The sequence below is a fragment of the Xiphophorus maculatus genome, chromosome 16 (assembly GCF_002775205.1).
Source record: "Xiphophorus maculatus strain JP 163 A chromosome 16, X_maculatus-5.0-male, whole genome shotgun sequence".
NCBI classification, from domain to species: Eukaryota; Metazoa; Chordata; class Actinopteri; order Cyprinodontiformes; family Poeciliidae; genus Xiphophorus; species Xiphophorus maculatus.
Genome location: NC_036458.1, coordinates 4563481 through 4585326, shown reverse-complemented (window position 1 = coordinate 4585326; position 21846 = coordinate 4563481). Strand labels below are relative to the sequence as shown.

Genomic DNA, 21846 nt, shown 5'->3' with positions numbered 1-21846 from the left:
ATTTTGTGCAAAAAATGTAATGAAAATGTTTCATGTGGCCCATAAACTTTCCTAACCTGTTAAGGAAACATAGTAGGTCAAAACTGTTATTGATAAAAATAAATGACATTACCTTCCATAGTTTTATGTCTTTGTTGTCTTTGCTGATGTTTGTTTCTCACTGCAGATCTGAAGCCCAGTGCTTTGAACTCCACCTCTGACTCAGATCTTATTAGACACAGAACCATCGGACGCATCCCGCAGGTCACCCTCACCTTCGGCTCAGACCGACTCAGACCGCCCTCGCCTACTGAGATCGAAATCATTGCACCCAGCAAGGTCAAAGACCGAACCCAGAATGTCACTGAAAAGGTCACTCAGGTCACACAGGTGAGATCTCTCCTCTTTTTGTTTAGAATCCCCACAGAAAAGGAGAACCGATATGTTTTTGTTTCTTGTTAATCATTGAAATAATTGTGAACTGATTTAGTAATCGATTAATTGTTAACTGGAGGGTTTGCTGAAATAACATTTTCAGTAGTAATCAAATAAAGAAATATAAAAATATAAACATTTTGAACTTAGGATACAGAAAATATTTGACTGTAAATATGTCCTGTCTTGAACTCCTCAAGTGGCAAAGTTTTAGCTTCATCCGTTACAAATTTAGTAAAAAGAATTATTCTGTTAAGCCCGTTTTGTTATCCAATCATTAACTGGTTAATCAAAAAAATAATAGCACAACATTATGTTAAATGATTACCACTTAAATTTTAAGAGGTACTGTTTATAAAGCCCATCTAGGGACAAGTGCTGCGAATATTGCACTATGACACAAACATGGGACTGCTGTTCTGCTCAGCTTGTCTATGTCGATGTGTGTCTGTCCCTATCAAATAAACGTAATAATAATAAAAAATAGCCAACAGATCAGCCTACAAAGTTTTATTATATCTTATATCAAGTAGAAAGAGCTGAGCCGAGCGTTACATATGTTAATGTTAGAAGTATTTTTTTAGCGGCAGATGCATTTTTTCCTGAGTTCACTAAAGAAGTTGTCATGTTCTGTGTATTTTTGAGTGTTTATTTAGAGTTTCCTGTGTCCCTGAGTCTTTGTGTTGTCCTGTCTTCCCCTTGATTGTTTCCCAGGTGTGTCTCGTTTCTGTGATTACCCTCCCGTGTATTTAATGTCACCGTGTCTCAGCATCTCTGTCGGGTCCATGTCTAATGTGCGCTCAGTCCTTCGTGTTGTCCAGTCATTTTATCAGTTGCTACCGGCGTTGAGCCCTGGCTTCCGCTCAGTCGTGCTGCCTGATTTTGTGGATTATGTTGGACTATTTTCACCATTAAAATATCATTTTTATGCTATACCTGGTTCCATCGCGTCTGCCTCACCACCTCACACCACCAACTCATGACAGAATGCTGTTATTACATTTTATATGTGTGTTTTAAAATCTGACTAATTGATATCAGAATAATCATAATAATTGATTACTAAAATAATCGTTAGCTGCCGCTCTAGTTGCTTTAGGTACCATGCATTGATCTATTTTTGTCCAAAGATTTTTAGCTATTCAGAAACTGATTACCTTTTCAAATTTGGTTCTTTTTAGTTTTTCCAAAGAGCATTTTCTGTTGACAATCGTATTCTTCAGTTTCACTTTGGTTTGTTAAATAATAATAATTTCTGCTGATGATTAGTTGGGACTTTTTTGTCTATAAATTCCTCTGGTTTTCTGAACATGCCTAAAGACATCAGCAGTCACAGGGGAAGTGTGTGAAATAATCATCTCACCTAAGGTGTAACTAGATTAATGTTCTCTACAGAACAAATTCAGCTTCTTGTTATCACACCAAGCTGTACTGATGCACACCCTTCCTGACAACACAGGAAGTGCAACACTGAGAAAAAAATACTAAATTATGAGAAAAGAAAATTGTTAAATCTGATTTAAAGTGGAACTACTAATAAATGAACTTGCAAAACCTTCACTTTTTTCTCCTGTAGCCACAGACAAACTGAGGTTCTGTTTAGGATCACTGGGTCTCAGTTGCATCTAAAAGCAATCGAAGCGTTTAAAATAAAACACTCAGACCTTTTTTGGCAATAAATTAATGTTTTTTGGAGTCTGGAAAACAAGCAGTTTAAAAAAAACTCCTGAATGGAACTTCACAAATCAGCAGGCACTGACCCTCACCTGGTAATCCCAGAGAAGCACTGCCCGTTACCTAGCAACCCCAGCGGAATTCCGCCCATTGCCTAGTAACCCTAGTTGAGCTCCAGCAGGTTTGTCAGCTGGTTGTACTGCTGTATGCGTTGTACAATGGCTGCTGGAACAGACAAGTGTTTTGTTGTTGACTTAACCATCCTGAACCCCCGTTCTGTATTTATGTTGGATGTACAGGAGGCTCCACTTCTGCTTTTCAAAGATGTACGGTTGTATAATTGCACATCTCTTTGCAGTTATATTCATGTGCGAGAGTAAATGTTGAGTTGGGGAAGGCGTGGCCAGCCGAACCAGATTAAAATCTCATTAACTAAGAATTATTTTGTGTGAAAAATGTGGCGAACATCTTTTGTGTAGCTCATAAACTGTTCAAGGAAGCATAATAGGTGACATTTATGGTTCCACGAAGGTAAATTGCTAGAAAATTTCAACAGTAAGCGCTAAGGACTTGAAAATATGTTAGTGCCAAAAAACAGCATTATGTTGTCCTGTCTAAAAATTTTAATTCAACCCAAATTATGTATACCTGGCTTGTTGTGCAGGAAGCTCTACTTCTGCTTTTCAAACATGTACAATTGTATAATTGTGCAACTGTTTGCAGCCATTTTCACATTAGTGTAAACATTGAGTGGGGGGGTGTGGTCAGCAGCAGCTAATTTGGATTTAAAGTGACAGGAGGCCCTAAAACATCTTGTTTTGAACAGAGCAGAATAAAATCTCATTTATAAAAGTGATTTTATCTAAAATAAAATGTGATGAACATGTTTTGTATCGCCCATAAACCTGTCCTAACTTGATCAAGGTCACCTTTAAAAATGCCACATTAACTAACATTAGGTAATTCAGTAACACCCAGACTGTGTTCACTTGAATAAAACACATTTATCTTTCATTTTGATTTTTGATTTTTTTTTTTTAGAACTACTGGATAAAAGTGTTTCAGCTCTAGAGCTATTTTTTCCTCCTCTTGTAATCTCAAACAATCCACCTGCTGATCATAAACTGCTCATGAATTTGCATCCCATTTGCACTTTGATATCACCATATGCGCCTGAGTTGCGGGTGAGTGCTGCTGCCGCTGCGATGGCAGTGAGATCTCACTTCCTCACCCAGAGTGTGATATTGACAGCCGGCTCTGACTCACTGCGCAACCAGGATGCAATGTGGCTGTGGAAAAAGTGACAGCACAAACAGAGGGTCTCCTCAAAGGCTTGGCAGAGAGTTCGACTCGTTATCTCGACTCTGCTAACGTCTTGATTAAAAAGTGTTTCTCTGCCGTTAGCTCGGCTCAGCTGTGCCCGTTTGTCTGGGTTTGTTATGTGGCCTGTTGAATTGTTTATTACATCAAAATGTCTCAAGGAGGTCGCTAGCTGACAGACCACACACCGACTTCCTGAAGTTTCACACTCCTTAGGAAGAAATATATTCCATCAGGGTGGTAGTTTTTAGAAAACACTTGAAAAACCTACAATTTTATCAAATATTTTTGTCTAGTTCCAGGTGAAAATATATTAGTACACTTGAAATAAGACAAAACTAACTTATGTGTAGCTTTTCATGAAGCTGTAGGAGGTTTTTTAATAGGGCTGGGTATTGTTAGGAACCTCACGATTCGATTCGATTTCGATTATTGCTGTTGCGATTCGATTCGATTCGATATTGATTTAAAGTTGTGAAGACACAATTGATTTAAGATAATGTTGACATTTTTAAAATATTTATTTTCATACAAACTTCTGTAACATCACATTTCTGAGCAAAGAAACACATTTCTTTCTGCAATGTGCTTAAAGTAGAAAACTGTTCTTAATAAACAATAAAAAATAAAGTGCATGTAAAATAAAATTAGGCATAGCTTGTCTCTTGAAAGTCTAATATAAATAAAAATGCATTTCAATAACATCTGTGTATATTAGTGCAGATTTAAACACAAATCATAGGGTTGTATTCAACTGAATTGCACTGAAAAAGTTTAGTGCTTGTAAACATTCTTAGCTTTTGAACATGTAGTGATTAACCTCTAATTTTTGAACATATCTTGAACTGAACTATAGTACTGTAGCCAGAAATAAAGAATTGTACTGTAACAGTACAGTTCTTCATTTCTGGTTACAGACTAAGTGGGCCCGTGGAGATTCTTGTTCAGAAAAAGCAGCTGATCCACATGCTCAGCCTTCAATGCACTTCTCTGGGCTGTGACTATGTCACCTGCTGTGGAAAAGATCCTTTCAGCAGGTACACTACTGCCTGGGATGCAAAGGTACCTTTTAGCTTGCCATGACAACAAAGTATGTCTTCCATGAAGGGGCCTGGTCTGAAGCACATTTGACACCAATTCCCACTCGTTCGATATGAATGAGAAGTGATGGTTAGTATGGGTCGGTCGCTCTCGAGGTCCAGCCATCACACGTCAGAGCAACTCTTTCGGCCGACTTTAACGACTCCAAAACGGCTGTCTTCACCTCTGTATACAGTGACGGCACAGCGACTTCTGTCATGCATTTACGTGTTGGTATTGCGTAGCGTGGTTCGAGTATCTTTAGCATATTCTTAAAACCCTTGTTTTCAACAACACTGTACGGTCGTAGGTCCTTGCAAATAAACACGGCTACAGACTTTGTGATTTTTTGTGCGCGGGCAGAGCTTGGTGGAAGTTTAGAGATGAATGATTTGTCGATTTGTGTCTGTTTGGAGTCAACCGGTTGTGCTTTGGGTTTTTGTAGCGCATCTGCGTGGTATCTGGTTAAGTGGTTGCGCAGGTTTGTCGTGTTACTGCAGTACTTTAATTCTCTCTGGCACAGCTTACATACCACCTTGCTTTTGTCAACTTCTTGAGTTCCAGATTTAGACGGGAAAGCAAAAGGAGCCCAAATATCTGACTTAAAAGTTGACATGTACTAGCACTTTTTCATAAGTATTAAGACATTATTTACTTAAAATAAGCTGCTATATTTGGCTGAAAAAGTTACTTGTAAGTTAGTTTTGTCTTATTTCAAGTGTACTAATATATTTATACTAGAAACAAGGCAAAAAATGCTTGAAGATTTTGTGTTTTGCATTGAACGTCTGGACAATTTTCACTACTTATGAATAGTTTTATAGGTTATATGTTTACTTGGTAAGATTTTATGTTTTTGCAGTATATATTTGAAGAACCCCTTTAAGTCACTACATAATTTTATTTTATAAATTTATATCAGAACTTTTAATTCATTGAAATGAAGATTACACTAGCATATAGTGTGAATAAACACAAAGATAGTTTTTTTTCCTGTTTTTGTTAACATTTTTTCTTGCCATTACAGAAATTAAACTCTTTTCAGGAATAATAACCAGGTTTTTACTTCAAAAACACAACATTTCAAAGTATTTTCTCTATACTTTAAAATATATTTAAAGATATTTCTTGTGCAAATATATTTAAATTAGATAAAACAAACACACAAGTAACTTTTTATGAAGATATAGGAGCTTGTTTTGAGTAAATGATTCCTTAATATTGATGGAAAAATTACTAGTACCACTGATAGATTATTTCACTTTTAACATGGGAGAAAACTGAAATAATCTGTAAGTAATGTTGTTTTTTCATCAATATTAAGGAATTATATTTTCTGAAGTTACTTGTGAATCAGGTCTGAATTATCTCAGGTGTACTAAATTATTTACACTAGAAATTAGGTAAAAATACTTGGTAAGATTTTGTGTTTTTGCAGTGTACTACTGGACAGTTATCGTGGTTTTTATAGATTATGTGTTTAACTTGATACTGGTTTTGTTACGTCACAGTAAATATCTGAATCTAGATTTGCAAAGATGCATTTTTAACAAATACAATTGATTTTCTGTTTTCCTTGAAAGTGTCTTTACATTTCTGTTGTTTTCTTTAGTTATGCACATCGGTTGCCTACAGATTTTAGCAACACTGGAGAAAAAAAAGTTTTCTTAGCCATTATATGGTAGTTTCTTACAAAAAGCTCTTGTATCAGGTGTGTTTTGTCCGTGCTCGTGGCAGGAAGGCGTTGCGAAGCGAGGAGGATGGGTGCTGAGTCTGTGAGGCTGCATGTGGAGAGTGGGAGGGTGTGCGGGGATCACAGACTGTCTGTGGGAGTAAAACGGGGTCCTGGTGAGATGCAGTTATGAAAGCGAGGGGGGAAAAAAAGAGAAAAGGGCCGCTGCTGTGAGGCTATCGAGCGGCATTCAGAGGCTTGATGCTGCCGTTGACCTTGGCCTCTGTAGCTAATGGAAATGGAGGTCAGCGGGTGTTCGTACTCGCTGCAAAGCTGCACCCCAGAAGCAGCCTTCATGTTTTTTACAATGTTGTTTTTATGAATTCCCAGAGAAAGGTTGATTCTGAGTTATAAAAAAAAAAAAAAAAAAAAAGGTTTTTGGTTAGTTTTTCAAAGGTGAAATGATTGGATTATTATTATTTTCTACTTTTCGCTAGTTTTTTTTTTAGCATCTTTCTGCTCTTACTTGTGTTTTTGTTTTGTAAATAAATTCTTCTGATTGAATTTTGACTTGACACCTTCTCAAAAATAAAGAAAGAGAAATGAAAGTGATCATTGATTGTTGTCCATATTGATTTGTCTGTGGAAATCACACAGTGTGACTGATTGAGCTTTGGCTCGTTAAAGACGAGTTAAGAGTAAACCAAGCATGTGTGAGAAAATCCGTGCTTTTGTGGCGCCCTCTGGCTTTAAACAGGGTTGCAACAGTGCAAGAGTGCAATTAGGAGAAATCAGTATTTCAAATTGATTTGGGTTTTTATATTACCAGTTCTTTCTGTGATGTTCTTTGTTTTTTTACTTCTAAAACACTCTTAATAATGAGATTATATTAAAAGCCTGACTGTTGCTTACAGAGCAGGAGAATTATGTGATTTCCACATTTAAACAATGCTAGTTGTCACTTTTTTAAAGTGGGATGCTTTCTTATTGTTTAGTTTAAAATCATATTTGAGTTTAGTCATATGATTCTGAAATTTTAAGAATAATTGACCAGGTTTCTAGACTGCAAAAACACAAAATCTTCAAGTATTTTTAGTTTAGTTTCTAGAGAAAATGTCTTAATACACTAATTTATGAGTAACTTTTCAGTTAGAAATATAAGCGTGTTTTCTGTAAATATTTCCTTAATTGATTTTTAAAAGTACTAGTTCCACTTATACAGACATTTTTCCAAAGTTATTGTATTTTTTCCAGTCAATATTAAGAAATCAATAACTTAACATAAGCTCATATTTCTTGCTGAAAAGTTACTTGCAAGTTGGTTTTGTCTTATTTTGAGTGTAATCAGATATTTTCAGTATAATCTAGACAAAAATTTGTTGAGATTTTGTGTTTTTGCAGTGTACTTTACTCTGTTTTAAAATATTACAGATTCAAATGTTAAATGCATCTTACGGTATTTTCCTGTTCTACTTTAGGATATGGGAAAATTGTTTTGTTATAAGTGAAATAATTTACTTTTTCATCAATATCAAGGAATTATTTACTAAAAACAAGCTCCTTTATCTTGACTAGAAGTTCATTTTAAGTTAGTTTTGTCGTATTTTAAGTGTACTACAATATTTGCAGTAGAAACTAGACAAATGTACTTGGTTATATTTTGTGTTTTTGCAGTGCGGATGGCATTTAAAAACTGCCAGAAGGCATGTCACTGTTAAACATAACCTTGTTTCTGGGTTATTTAACTGTAACAGCCAGCTATTGATGTTTTATTGATCGCAGTACAATACATAAAAAAAAGAATCCCTCATGTAAATGTTTATATAGTTATTTCCCAGGCAGATCGTTAAGCAGAAAGCTCAAAGGTTCGCTTGTTGAGCAGGTCTTGTTGGTTTTTAGCCCAGTTATTGGTTTTTAAATGCCAGTGAGATTCAGAGAGTCGGTGGATTTTTTTTTTTATGCAGCACGCGGATATCTGGGCGAGGGCAGGGCTCTGAACGGGGAGGAAGAGCGAGGCAACAGAGAGAAGTCAGACACAAACAGAACTTCCTACCTCTCTCTTTTTAAAAACATCTTCTTGGTTTTGTCCTTTTTTCCACTCTGGTGTGCGCCATCATGAGCTTTAAGCAGAAACTTCAACCCGTGAGTACTTTTTTAGGGTTTTATCTTCGCTGGCTCCAAACTTCTGTTTGATTGTTGCCATTTCTTCTGTGCCCTGTACTTGTTTGCCTTCTCTTTGACCTTCTCTAAAGCAGTCAGTGTCGAATTTTACAGCTCGATTCTGTTAAAACAGGTTTTTGTAAACACTGTTGACAGAATCTGCAGCTTATTTACTTTACGTTCACTTAAAAAAGATGAACCGACCAAATAAGTTGATCGTCATTTCACTCAGAATTTGATATACAGACAAAAATATGTCTGTATATCTTCTAAAAACGACACATGTTGGATATTTCACTGAATAGTTTCATAACCTTTGCTTAAACTAACATGATGCATTGCATGCAAACCTGTTCCCTGCTCTCCATTATGAAACATAGTGGTGCACAAAGTCAATAGCATAAAATTTTTTGGATGAGTGAACCTTTCCTCGCGTGTTTATATTGTCATCAGAGTGAGCGCTCATGTTGCATGTGAGGATCTCTGCCTTTTCCCACTGGATTTGTGTAAAGATTTATGGAGCTGGAGCAAAAGAAAGCAACTCTCTTACAATAATAGACTCCTGATTATTCCCTGCAAGGGCCTTGCTTTACTTCTCCTCTGTTTTTTTCTTTCTGCCTTATATGGCCAAGTACATATTTAGAAACCTTTTTGCATGTACTTAGTCTTGAGAAGCTATTTGCTTTACTATTTCTGGTCGTTTTCATTTTAATTGGCAGAGAATTTTTTTTTAACGTACTGAAAAGTGTGGTGTGCATGTGTATTCACCCCCATTTAAGTTGAAACCTCTAAATAAAATCCAGTGTAAAACAGTAAATGTACAATGTTTCTATGCAATTTAATCCAGGTGTAAAGAGCCCAGAAGAACAAATAAAAAAGATTTTTTTCATACTGTTTCATATTTTTTTCACGCTTTCTTTAAAAAAAAAAAATTAGAAATTACAAAAAAGTGTTTTTTATTTCAGTTGTTAGTTCTGTTAGTTGTATGAGAAAGTATTAGGTCCAAGCTGTGAGAATTTTTGTTTAATTATGAGAATATAGTCATAATTTTACCATAAAAAAACAAATCAAAATTACAAGACAAAGCCGTTTTTAATTAGTAAAACCACTTTAAGCATTAAATATTATCTGTAAAACTAAAACCAAAGCATAACTTCACTAAACACTCAACATTCCTGGTTTTGTCTATTTATTTTGTTATTTTTTGTGTTGGAGTTCTCATAAAATTACTATTTTGTTCTTCTCGTATTTTAACTTTATTCTTGTAATTTTTAGGACTTTATTCTCATAACAAAAAAAAAAAATCCTGAGGCCTGAGCCTTAAATTTCATCGTAGAGTCAAAATAAACAGAAGCTGTAAAGCAAAATGGCCGCTTTTGGTGCTGACATCACTTGTTACTATGGAAACCCACGGAGTACATTAGTGAAGAAACAAAAAAAAACCCCAGATTTTCCAAAAATGTAATCTTCAAATCCCTAATTGATAAAATTCGATTTATTGCCAAGCTCTAGAAAAACAGCAGAGAAACCATGGAGACGTTTTAAAGCTCTGAGGCTCTTTGTGTCGTTGGAGGAGATGCAAAGATCCGCAGCTCAGGTGGGAAAGTCCAAATACTTTGACAAGGAACACTACAAGTTGTGCAGAAATTATTGATTTCTGATGCTACTAATTGATTTATTGCAACAGTCCTAAATGTAACCCCTTTCCCATGCTTTTGGTTATTGTACATTTGATTTATTTTTTGTTTCTTTGTTCTAAGGAGTTTTTATGTTGATCATTAATAGTTTTAATTTATCATGCAGTTAATTGATTTATTGCTTAAATAAACTTGCTTAAAGTTTGTCATTGCAGTGTGACAGACATTAAAAAAAGAGTTCATGGGGTATAAATTATTTTTGCAAGCCACAGCAAAGTGCAGTTAGATGATGCTTGTCCCAAAACATTTGGTGAAAGTGGGTTAAGGAGTCTCTGCAGCTGTGCTCGTTGCACAAATCCAGCTGTTTCTGCTCCTACTTGTCCTCACCTGAATGAAGACGAGAGAAACGGTGCATCAACAAGAAACTTTTCTCATCTGCACTGATAATTTCCAAACAAACCCAACTTCACTGTTTTCATGAAGCAACTAATCTCAGTTCTCCATATGGGAACCCAGTCGATACCAGCACTTACCCGGGTCCACGATTGACCAAAACGCTGGCTGGAGTTGTCACATGTCCAGGACAAAAATGGGGAGGGAGGGTTAAAACGTTGCACTCAGGCAGGTGAGGGAACAGTGTGGGGACTGATTTCTGCTGGTGAACTGAAAGCTTTCTGCTGGCAGGCGATGCAGGTTTGTTCCTGTTATCAGCGGCAGGATGAGAACCGGGCCGCCGAGGATCTCGTCGTACCGGTCAGTTGGATCTCACTCACTCCTGACTGACTGTGTTATTAAAGTGGACCTATTATGCAAAAGCCACATTTTGCATAACAGGTCAACCCCAGCGGAGCTCCAGCCTGTTGCCTAGCAACCCCAGCGGAGCTCCGGAACATCTGGTCAGCTGGTTTTACCGCTGTACAATGGCTGCTGGAAAAGACAAACGTTTTGTTGTTGACTTACCGTTTAAAAACCATTTGCTGCATTTTTGTTGGTTGTGCAAGAGGCTCCACTTCTGCTTTTCAAAGATGTTTGGTTGTATATTTGAGCATCTGTTTCCAGTCATTTTCACGTGCGAGTGTAAACATTGAGTTGGGGTCGTGGTCTGCAGCAGCTTATTTTACTTAAAGTGACAAGCGGCCCAAAAACAGCTCATTCTGAAAGAAGCTCAAAATATTAAAAATCTCATTAACTAAGAATGCTTATGTGCAAAGAATGAAATGAAGGTGTTTTGTTTAGCCCCTAGACCAATCATAACCTGTTTAATGAATCCTAATAGGTCATCTTTAATGGAGACGTTTTTGTATTTCCATTTGGGTCTCTATTGCTGCTAAAAACAGCCCAAGCACTAAAAAAAACACTTAGGTGTTGTTTAGTGATAAGTTGGTGTTTTTTGGTGTCTGGAAAATGAGGGATTTCAAAAACCTCCAAATTAAGTCACAATCAACTGGCACTCTGCTGCTACCTAGCAAGCCAAGCTGAGCTGCAGCACGTTTGGCCAGCTGGTTTTACATCTGTATGCGCTGTACAATGGCTGCTGGAAAAGACAAATGTTTTGTTGTTGACTTACCATCCAGAAACCACATGGTGCAGTTTAGCTGCTTGTGCAGGAGGCTCCACTTCTGCATTTCAAAGATGTACAGTTGTATAATTGCATATTTGTTAGCTGCCATTTTCACATGTGACAATGTAAATGTAAACATTGAGTTGGCGGCTGTGGCCAGCAGCAGCTTATTTGGATTTAAAGTAACAAGAGGCCCTAAAACAGCTCATTCTGAAAGGAGCTCGAAGCAGGCAGTACTGAGCAGATTAAGATATTTTAAGAATGTCAAAGAAGGATTTTGAGCAAAAAAAAAGTTGTATAATCTATAGAACAGGAAGCCTAATAAATCATCCTTAAAGAAATATCATGTGACCGGATGTGATACAACCGGTGCTGTTTGCTTGTATCTTTTCTTCTTAATTGTTATTAACTTGAAACCCTTTAAATTATCTGCCTTAATCAAGGACTTTAAACTGTGACGAAACAGTCAATAAACTGATAAAAACAGCTTTTACACCTGCAGGTGTTGTCCCTCGGCGCCGACGTGTTGCCTGAGTACAAGCTCCAAGCCCCACGCATCCACAAGTGGACGATCCTTCATTACAGCCCCTTCAAGGCCGTCTGGGACTGGGTCATCCTGCTGCTGGTCATCTACACGGCCATCTTCACCCCCTACTCTGCCGCCTTCCTTCTCAACGAGACAGAAGATGATGGAGGCTCTTGCGGCTACACCTGCAACCCGCTGAACGTGGTGGACCTTGTGGTGGACGTCATGTTCATCGTGGACATCCTCATCAACTTCAGGACCACCTACGTCAACAGCAACGACGAGGTGGTCAGCCACCCGGGCCGCATCGCGCAGCATTATTTCAAGGGCTGGTTCCTGATCGATATAGTCGCCGCCATCCCGTTCGATCTGCTCATATCGCGCTCTGGGTCACAAGAGGTGAGAGGAATCTACTTTGCTTGGCTGCCATTTTTGTTTGCTTTGTAGTTTCTAGCACTCTCCCCGCTCCCCTAGGGATGCAAAACAAAATTGTAATTTTAATGTTTAAGTTTTAATGAGGAAAGACCGTCAATCATAATGACTGTCAGCACTCAGTATATTCGCAGATTTGCTGCAAACATTTTATATAAGACGAGAAAATTAATGTTCATATACTTTATAAGTATGATTAGTAAGATGCAATCGAATATTGCATTATGGAGAAGGTGCGTCTAACCATTAGTAACCATGGAGACAATGTCACACCATCATGTAGCCTAGCATGTCTCAAAAAAACTGGTTAGCATCTCGTCTTTTGTACGTTTTTAATGCCGCTCCAGTTTAAGGGGAGCTACTGTTTATGACATAGTGACATAAATTGTGTGGTGTGAATTCAAGTGAAGTCTGTAATTTGATCAACACGTCAGCAGAGAGAAGGTATGGGTCGGTTTTTAAGCTAAGTTTTCAAACTTCTGTAAATACCAGCAACTATGAGCTACAACCAGATGTGTTACGTTCACAGACAAATTAGCTCGACTCGAACAGCTAGAAGCCATGAATAAACTGGCGAAAACAACTTTGGAAAACAATTTCAGCTGCTAAGGCTGCACAGTGGCGCAGTGGGTAGAGCTGTTGCCTTGCAGCAAGAAGGTCCTGGGTTCGATCTTTCTGCATGGAGTTTGCATGTTCTCCCTGTGCATGCGTGGGTTCTCTCCGGGTTCTCCAGCTTCCTCCCTAACATGACTGTTAATTGGTCTCTCTAAATTCTCCCTAGGTGTGAGTGTGTGTGTGCATGGTTGTTTCTGTCTCTGTGTTGCCCTGTGACCTGTCCAGGGTGACCCCGCCTCTCGCCCGGAACGTTAGCTGGAGATAGGCACCAGCACCTCCCAACCCCACTGGGGACAAGGGTGTAAGAAGATGGATGGATTTCAGCTGCTCTGTTCAGTACTCCTGTCCCTCACTTCTGACATCCATCAAGGCTCCTCGAATGATTAAGTGACGTAGTTGTAAGAAGTTAATACATTCATAGACAACGGGTTCTTTCAGGCCAGCCTTGTTTATGATGCTTTTATCAAACTAGTTTTGTTTGCCTAGAAAGTCTGGTTGGTGTTTAACATATTGCTACGTTTGTGCAGTAAAAATTGGAACAAAAGTTTGACACCAATTTTATTACATTTGAAAAAGATTCATTTGTGGCCTTTTTCTTTTTATTTGAGCACCTTCCTCTTCAAAATGTAACGCCAGTGTTTATAATCTCTTGCTAATAGGTGTCTGTTAGCAAAGCAGCTTGCTTTAACGCTGACATGACCTCTCACACCTGCAGACGGAGCCACAAACCCAAACTACTCTGATTGGACTTCTGAAGACGGCCAGACTGTTGAGGCTGGTGCGAGTTGCCAGGAAGTTAGATCGCTACTCTGAATACGGAGCGGCGGTTCTGTTCCTCCTCATGTGTACGTTCGCGCTCATCGCCCACTGGCTGGCCTGCATCTGGTACGCCATCGGCAACGTGGAGCGCACCGGTTCTGAACGCATCGGCGGCATGAAGATCGGCTGGCTTGACAACCTGGCCGACCAAATAGGGAAACACTACAACAGCAGTGACAGGAGCTCAGGCCCCTCCATTCAAGACAAGTACGTTACGGCGTTATATTTCACCTTCAGCAGCCTGACCAGCGTGGGCTTCGGCAACGTCTCGCCCAACACCAACCCGGAGAAGATCTTCTCCATCTGTGTCATGCTCATTGGTTGTGAGTAAAGTGGTAACATTTATTTTAGAAAAAGAACCTAGTTAAATTTACTCAATTGCATTTACTTGAGTATCTTTTTTGAAAAAATTTACTTTTAGGAGTAATTTTACTACAAGTAGTTTTACTTGAATAATTATCGTATGAAGTATTTTTTTCTCTTACCTGAGTAAATTTCTATATTTTCTACTCACTGAATGAAAAACAAACATGTTTTAACCAAAAATTCACCAGACACAGACACACACCTGCAGTTTTTGTTAAAGTTTCATAAGTTTTTTTTATTGAAAGAAACTAATTTGGAAACATTTTCTCTTGCCTGGTTTTGTTGTATTTTGTTAGTTATATGAATTATTGTAATTTTAAGCCTTAAAATACCAATATTTCTTCTAACTTTATATTTTGGTTCATCTGATGTTGTAATTTTTAAATATTAAATGATTGATAATTCGATCAGTTACTCAGTACCTGAGTAGAATTTACCACATACTTTTTCTTACTTGAATCATTTCTTGGATAGATGCTTTTAACCTTTACTTGAGTAAAAATATGTTAAAGTAGTGCTACTCTTACTTGAGTACAATGTTCAGATACTCAACCCAGCTCTGATTGTAGGTACATTTTACGACAGCTTTTTAGAGGCCATTGTAGACAGGAAAAAAAAGGAATAAATTTCTACCAAGAAAATCCCAGAAATTTTCTAGAAATTAATAGTTTGAGAAGTCCAAAATTTGCTAGAAAAAACTCAGAAATTTTGAGGATAATCTCAGAAATGTTCTTTGAGTTTCAAAAGTTCAAAATGTTAAACTTTTGAAACTGAAAATTTTCAAAAGTGGAAAATATTCGACTTTAGAATTTCCAAGTTTTGTTTTTTGGAACATTTCTGAGATTAATCTAAAAATGTAATTTTTTTTCTAGCCAATTTTTGACATTTAAAACTACAAAATGTTGAAATTTTTTCTATAAAAAATTCTAAGATTAATCTGAAAATTTCAGAGATTTTTCTTGCAAACCTTCAACTTTTCAAACTCAGAAATGTCTAAGTTTTTTTGGTGGAAATTTACTCTGTCAAAAAACAAATGTTTTGTTTTTGACTTACCATCCAGAAACCACTTGCTGCATTCTTTCTGGTTGTGCAGGAGACTCCACTTCTGCTTTTCATAGATGTACGGTTGTATAGCTGCACATTTGTTTGCAACCATTTCCAAGTGTGAGTGTAAACATTGAGATAGGTGGAGTAACCAGCCTGAGCAGACTAAAATCTCATGGTCTAAGAATGATTTTGTGTAGATATGTGATTTGTATAGACCATATTTCTATCCTATCCTGTTCAGGAAAGCATGATGCATCACATTTATAGTTCTATTAAGGTAATTTGCTGGATATTTCCAAAAGTATCTGCTAAAGTCCTGAAAAAGTGATATCTTGGTCAGAAAAGTCCTGTGTTATCTAAAAATTTTAAATCAATGCAAATTTCATGTTTTTCTTTTTAATACTTAAAAAGGTTACCTAGATTACCGTAGTAATGCTTCTGGCCTTCTGAAAAACATTCTCAGACATTTTAGCAGATTTTTAACAGGACTGACATCAGATGGCATTTATTTTAATCATCTACAAACAAAGGATTTTGTCTTTCTCTCCTTCAGCTCTGATGTATGCCAGCATCTTTGGGAACGTGTCGGCCATCATTCAGCGGCTGTATTCTGGCACGGCCCGGTACCACACTCAGATGCTGCGGGTCAAAGAGTTCATTCGCTTCCACCAGATCCCAGGAGGCCTCAGACAAAGACTGGAGGAATATTTCCAGCATGCCTGGTCCTACACCAACGGCATCGACATGAATGCTGTGAGTGATTTTAAAGCCCCAAAAACCTGTTACAACCTCGTATCAGAGCAGAGTTCAGGGTTAAGTAGGAAGTTCATGAAATGTTATTTATGTATGTGAAGCATGCAATCCTTTTTTGTAAAAATATTCACCATTTTGGTTTTCAAACATTTTATCTAATGTGACAAAGTTCTATTTTATGAACTACTTTGTTGGTGTTTGTTGAATTGCAGAACCTTTTATTTTTTACACTGCATCACCTGAATGGGATGTTTTATTGTGTTTTTTTCTGTTTTTTTTTTACTTTTTAATATACAAATCAAAAACAAGAACAAGCGTAAAATAAAAACATGCCACTCGTGAAAAAAACAAGACAGAAATAGATATACAGTTTTTAAATTCTTATCAATGGCAAAAACACAAAGTTTTTCTTAGAAGCTGTAGCACATATAAGGACATTATTTGGTAAAAATGATGCATCACATTACCCTCTATTCCTGCTTTCCTTGGAGAGATTTTTACGGTTCATCTGCTGCATTAACTTTGACACAGTGTGTTTGCGATGTTCTGTTCTGCTGTGTTGACCCAGTTCTCTAGTGTTTGACCTTTGCATCAAGGATGTACCTTATAACTTTACCAACTTGCTTTCAGTAAAGCAGGAGTGATGCACTACAGATCAGGAGGTTAATTGTGTCGCTTCTTTATTGAAGTTGTTGACCCACTTTCTAGTGATGATGCGCTTCAGAGAATGATGTAACAAGCTAATTTAATGTGCAACATTGACAAAATGTCCATGCTCTTTGGTTGTTTTGCAGGTTTTGAAAGGTTTTCCCGAATGCCTGCAAGCCGACATCTGCCTCCATCTGCACCGCAGTTTGCTGCAGAACTGCAAAGCTTTTCGGGGCGCCAACAAAGGCTGCCTGCGTGCTCTGGCCATGCGATTCAGAACGACCCACGCGCCGCCGGGTGACACCCTGGTGCACAGCGGGGACATTCTCACCGCCCTCTACTTCATTTCCAGGGGTTCAATCGAGATTTTGAGGGACGACGTAGTGGTGGCCATCCTGGGTGAGCTGAAAATATAAGCAATGGACATTGTAAAAGCTAACTGACTAAAGTTACCTGTACCTATTGGAACTATAGTTCGGATAATATTTTTATTTTGGTATCTTTCTTGTGAGCATTGCAATGGTAACTGATTCAGTTCTACATGAAAAGATTAGCAGTGGCAGCTCCAGCAGGTGGATTACAGGGGGCTGTGGCTCCCTCAAGAAAATATCACGATTATTTTCTTTTTCATCGTAGTTAGTAATATTCTTTAATATGTACAGTAGTTGTTGTTATTTTCCTAATTTAAAAAGAAAAAACAACCAATAATATACTGACTAAAAAAATCCCAGGTAATTAACTTGTATATCTATTTTCACTTTTGGTAAACAATGGAAAGGAGCATGTAATGTGAAAACAGATTGTTTTCTACAACCCAAATTTCCCAGGATAGAATCAGCAGCTGAAGAGAAAACTGTGGATAAAGCAGGAAAGCTTACATCTAATGTTTGGCAGGATTACATTTTTTATTTAAAACTAAAAATGATCAATGTCAACTGATATGAAATGGTTTAAAAAATGTATCATGATACGTGCAGCCCTATATAGGCTTTAATTAAATCGCAAAATACTCCATATTCACTATCTACTTTATTGGTGATTGTTGTAGATGACTTGAAATGTTTATGGAAAAATCTGATAGCTTGTATTAATGAAAAAAAATTGTTGTTTGTTCCTGTCTCGTTTTTACTAGACACGTACTAGACGGTACTGGTCTTATCAATATCGACGGGACTACAGACATTTTGTCATTTTTTTGTGCTTTAATGCTGCAGTGTGTAACTTTTACTAAAACAAATATGGTTTTTACATATTTGAAATACACCACTCACTCAGAAACGACCAATCAAAATCAGACGGTGAGACTTAGCGCTATGCTTACATACAGCTGGTTCACACCTGCCACCAATGCTAATGCTAGTTAGCCTAGCCACAGATTTTCCTGTAACAGTAAGTTGTTTTTTTCACCATTAGCAGATTGAGCAGCAAATCTGAGATGGATTGACAGCACTAAGACCCTCCTCCTGGCTCTGACTGGCTTTTGAACAGTAGTTGAGCATTTTTGCAGACTGCAATAGTAGCACTGGGAGAAAGTGGGTTCTGTCTCATACTCTTAAAACAACATATAAAACATATTTTTTTAATTACATGCTGCAGCTGGATCTCCTGTAGCCAAAGCGCCATCTGATGCTATCCTTGACATCTTGACAGCATGCGTTTGTTTTTGTGTGTTGTGCTGCCCGAGGTGTTTGGGCACAGCTCCACTTTCATTTTACAATCGCATTGATCATCAATATCACATCCAGCCTCCATAGGTCACGTCTTTTATAGCTGCGTTTGTGAGGACAGTTAATTTATTCTGTTGCAGACCAGGAATCCCTTTATTTATTTTTTTTATTCAGTTGTATACCCAGTTACTGAAGTATTTTGCTGGGATTTCTCTGCAGGAAAGAATGACATCTTTGGTGAACCCAACCATGTCTATGGCAGGCCCGGGAAATCCAGCGCTGACGTTCGGGCTTTGACCTACTGCGACCTTCATAAGATCCTGAGGGACGACCTGCTGGAGGTGCTGGAGATGTATCCAGACTTTGCTGACTCCTTCTGGAACAATTTGGAGATTACCTTTAACCTCAGAGATGTGAGTACCTCTAGAGGGCGATGTTACAACATTCGTATGGAATTTGTTGAATTAATTGAATCATCTGGAATAGAAAAGGTAATGGAAGGTAAATAGTGAATCTAAAGGCAAAAACTTTGAATCATTCATTTATGTTTTGCCTCCAGTAATCTTCTTATTTCTTGCGATTTCTTAAATGAGGCGTATTATGCAAATTTAACTTTTTTCACGTTTTTATATTTTCATTTGGATCTCAACTGTGTAAAAAAACAAACAGCTATTTTTGTTTTGTTGATTTTTTTGGCAGTAATTGAATGTTTTTGGTGTCTGGAAAATTAGACGCTTCAAAAACCTTCCGATTGTAAAATCACATTCAAAGGGCCCTGCAACCCGCACAGAGCTCCAACCCCGTTACCTAGCAAACCGAGCGGAGCTCCAGCACGTTTGGTCAGCTGGTTTTACCGCTGTATCCGCTGTACAATGGCTGCTGGAAAAGACAAGTGTCCTGTTGTTGAAGAACCACCATTCTTGCTGGTTCTGCAGCAGGCCCCACTTATGCTTTTCAAAGATGCACTGTTGTATAACTGCGCGTCTGTTTGCAGCCATTTTTAAATTCGAGCGTAAACGTTGAGTTGGGATGCATGGCTGGCAGCAGTTTTAGTTTCACCTGGTTGGGATTTATTAAAGGAATGCTATTTTATAGATTGTTTTCCTAATTTATAATTGCATTTAAGATGTTTATTTTCATCTTATAATGTATTCCTAATAGTGCATAGAAAAGGCTTCAGTAGTAGTAGTAAAAAATTTGAATATTGTGTATTTTTAGTTTGATCATCAGAATAATGGTTGGTTGCTTCCCTTGCACCTTTTCATGATTGGGTGAAAGAAAAGTCTGTGGATACAAAAAAGAACTTGGTTTAAGACTTTTGTGCATCATGGCATGTCTTCCAGGCCCGAACAAAATGTTTATAGCCAAATCATTAAAACACCACTTAGGATACTGTTACCAAATGTTTTAGAAACAATCCACTATTTGGGTTTTAAATGACTGAGTCTAATGTGACTCAGGCAGACAGAATAAACCAGCAAACACCGAGCAGGAGCTCCGAGTGCGGCTGCCGACTGACGAGGCATCGCAGAAGCTCCCTGCGGCGGCGGAACCGGCCGGGTGAGAAATTATTTTTATTTTTCTCCCAGGCAAACTTTTTTTTAATAGAAAAAATTAGTCAAAAATTTTCTGGAAAAAATACATTTTTAGATTAATCTCAGAATTTTTTGAGAAAAAGCCTTGGAAATTTGAAAGTTGAAGATTTTTAGTGTTAAAAAGTTTAACATTTTTAAGTTTTGAAACTCAGAAATTTCCTTGTTTTTTTCCCTAAAAAATGTCTGAGATTAACCTCAATTTCAGATTTTTTTTCTTGCATATGTTTTGACTTTTGAAACTCATTAATTTCTTTGTTTTTTCTCAAATGTTTGAGTTTTTTCCAGCAACGGTTGCACTTTTGGAACTTCTCTTTGATTTTTTGAAGAAAATATGAGGTTAATTTTGAGTTTTTATAGAACATTTTCGACTTTTCAAACTCAGAAATTTCCTTGTTTTTTTCTAGAATATTTCTGCGATTAATCTGAAGATTTGAGTTTTTTTCCAGAAAGTTCTTGACTCTTCAAACTCAGAAAATTGCAGAGATTTTTTGGCAAAAATTGATTCTTTCTTCCCCCCCCCATCTACAATGACCTCTAATGCACTGCCATAAATTTTACCTACAATTCTTTTGCCTCCTGTCTTGAGCTGCGTTTTTATCCGTGCAGATGGGATGGATCATGAGGACTCGTACCCGGATCAGTCGTGTCTGACGGTGAACCATCGGCGCAGAATGGTGGCCGGGTCTCACTGGGAGGATCTCTGCAGCAGCGCCAGCGTTTGTTCTCAGTCCAGTGATGACGAAATTAAGTCTGTTCAACACAAGGGGGAGCTGTTCGTTCACAGTTCAGACACCAGAGACTACCAACCTTCAAGGGTCACCAGCCGGCCCAACTGTGGACCTTCTGCTCTAATGGGGCAGGCTGTGGATCTTGGAGGCTCTCCGTACTCAGGTACCAACAATGCATTGAGCTTTTACAAAAAGTCTGATGTTAAAATCATAAAATGTAAGGTGTTTTGTCATGATTTGATGTAAAAGACACAAAAAAACTTCATAATTTTGAAGTGGTAGGATGTTTATCACCGTTTTCAGAATATGAATCTGCACTGCGGTTTATTTAAGAGTAATGGAACTGAGTACAAATTAAAACCCTTTTCAAATTTTTGTCATAACTCCACCTTTGTGCTTGTTTTTGTTGGCCTCAATTAAATATACTGAGGTTTTTTGGTTTTAAGGTGACATATTTGAAAAAGTTCAAGTGGTTTGAATGCTTTAGCAAAAAAACTGTAGCTATTCAGTTCTCTGTTATTTACTCATGTAATTATTTTAAAAATAATGGGGAATGTTTTATTTAAAAACTACAAAATGGAACAGTTTAACCTATAAAATAAGTAAATAAAATATTAAAACCAAATCAAATGTTTATGAATGTCATATATGTGCAAAGGCTACAAGAAAAAATATGTGGATTCAGTTCTGTGTAACTGATTTGTCTAATCATTATAAAACAAAATCAAAGAATTAAAAATAACATAATTATTTTTAACAAATAATTTAAAATAATAAACCAATAAACCAAATCAAATGCTTGGGAATGTGATATGTACAAAGACTACAGAAGAAAAAAATGCAAATTTTAAATGAAAACCTAGAAGAAAATGCAAAGAACCACTATATTTTTCTTAAATTGTGCAGCAGCGCCCCCTATCAGTGTGTCAGGCTTGTACGGCTACTGGTCAGACCGCAGATCCAGCCAGCTGTCTGAGAACCAGAGGAGGCAGTCAGCAGTGAGATCTGGTTTTCTGCCTTCGTTCTGCGCTGAGGATCGGCCTCGGGAGCTGGAATCCAGACTGGAGCTCCTGCAGTCTCAGCTCAACAGGTATCATGGATCCGATTCAGGCTTCAGAATAATGAAAACAGT

General features: G+C 37.5%; 1 protein-coding gene across 2 annotated transcripts in view; it reads left to right on the top strand.

The window, feature by feature from the left end:
* kcnh6 (potassium voltage-gated channel subfamily H member 6) overlaps positions 1-21846 on the top strand; it is a 36162-nt gene that overhangs the window by 12033 nt on the left and 2283 nt on the right. Inside the window, exons 6-14 of one of the 2 annotated variants that reach the window (XM_023348478.1) lie at positions 167-369; positions 12021-12443; positions 13807-14233; positions 15877-16076; positions 16871-17123; positions 18611-18804; positions 19852-19951; positions 20593-20877; positions 21624-21804. In XM_023348478.1, the coding sequence (XP_023204246.1) occupies positions 167-369; positions 12021-12443; positions 13807-14233; positions 15877-16076; positions 16871-17123; positions 18611-18804; positions 19852-19951; positions 20593-20877; positions 21624-21804 (2266 nt within the window). Of the gene's footprint in view, positions 1-166; positions 370-12020; positions 12444-13806; positions 14234-15876; positions 16077-16870; positions 17124-18610; positions 18805-19851; positions 19952-20592; positions 20878-21620; positions 21805-21846 lie in introns of both variants that reach the window. The other variant, XM_014475188.2, reaches the window with a different exon arrangement.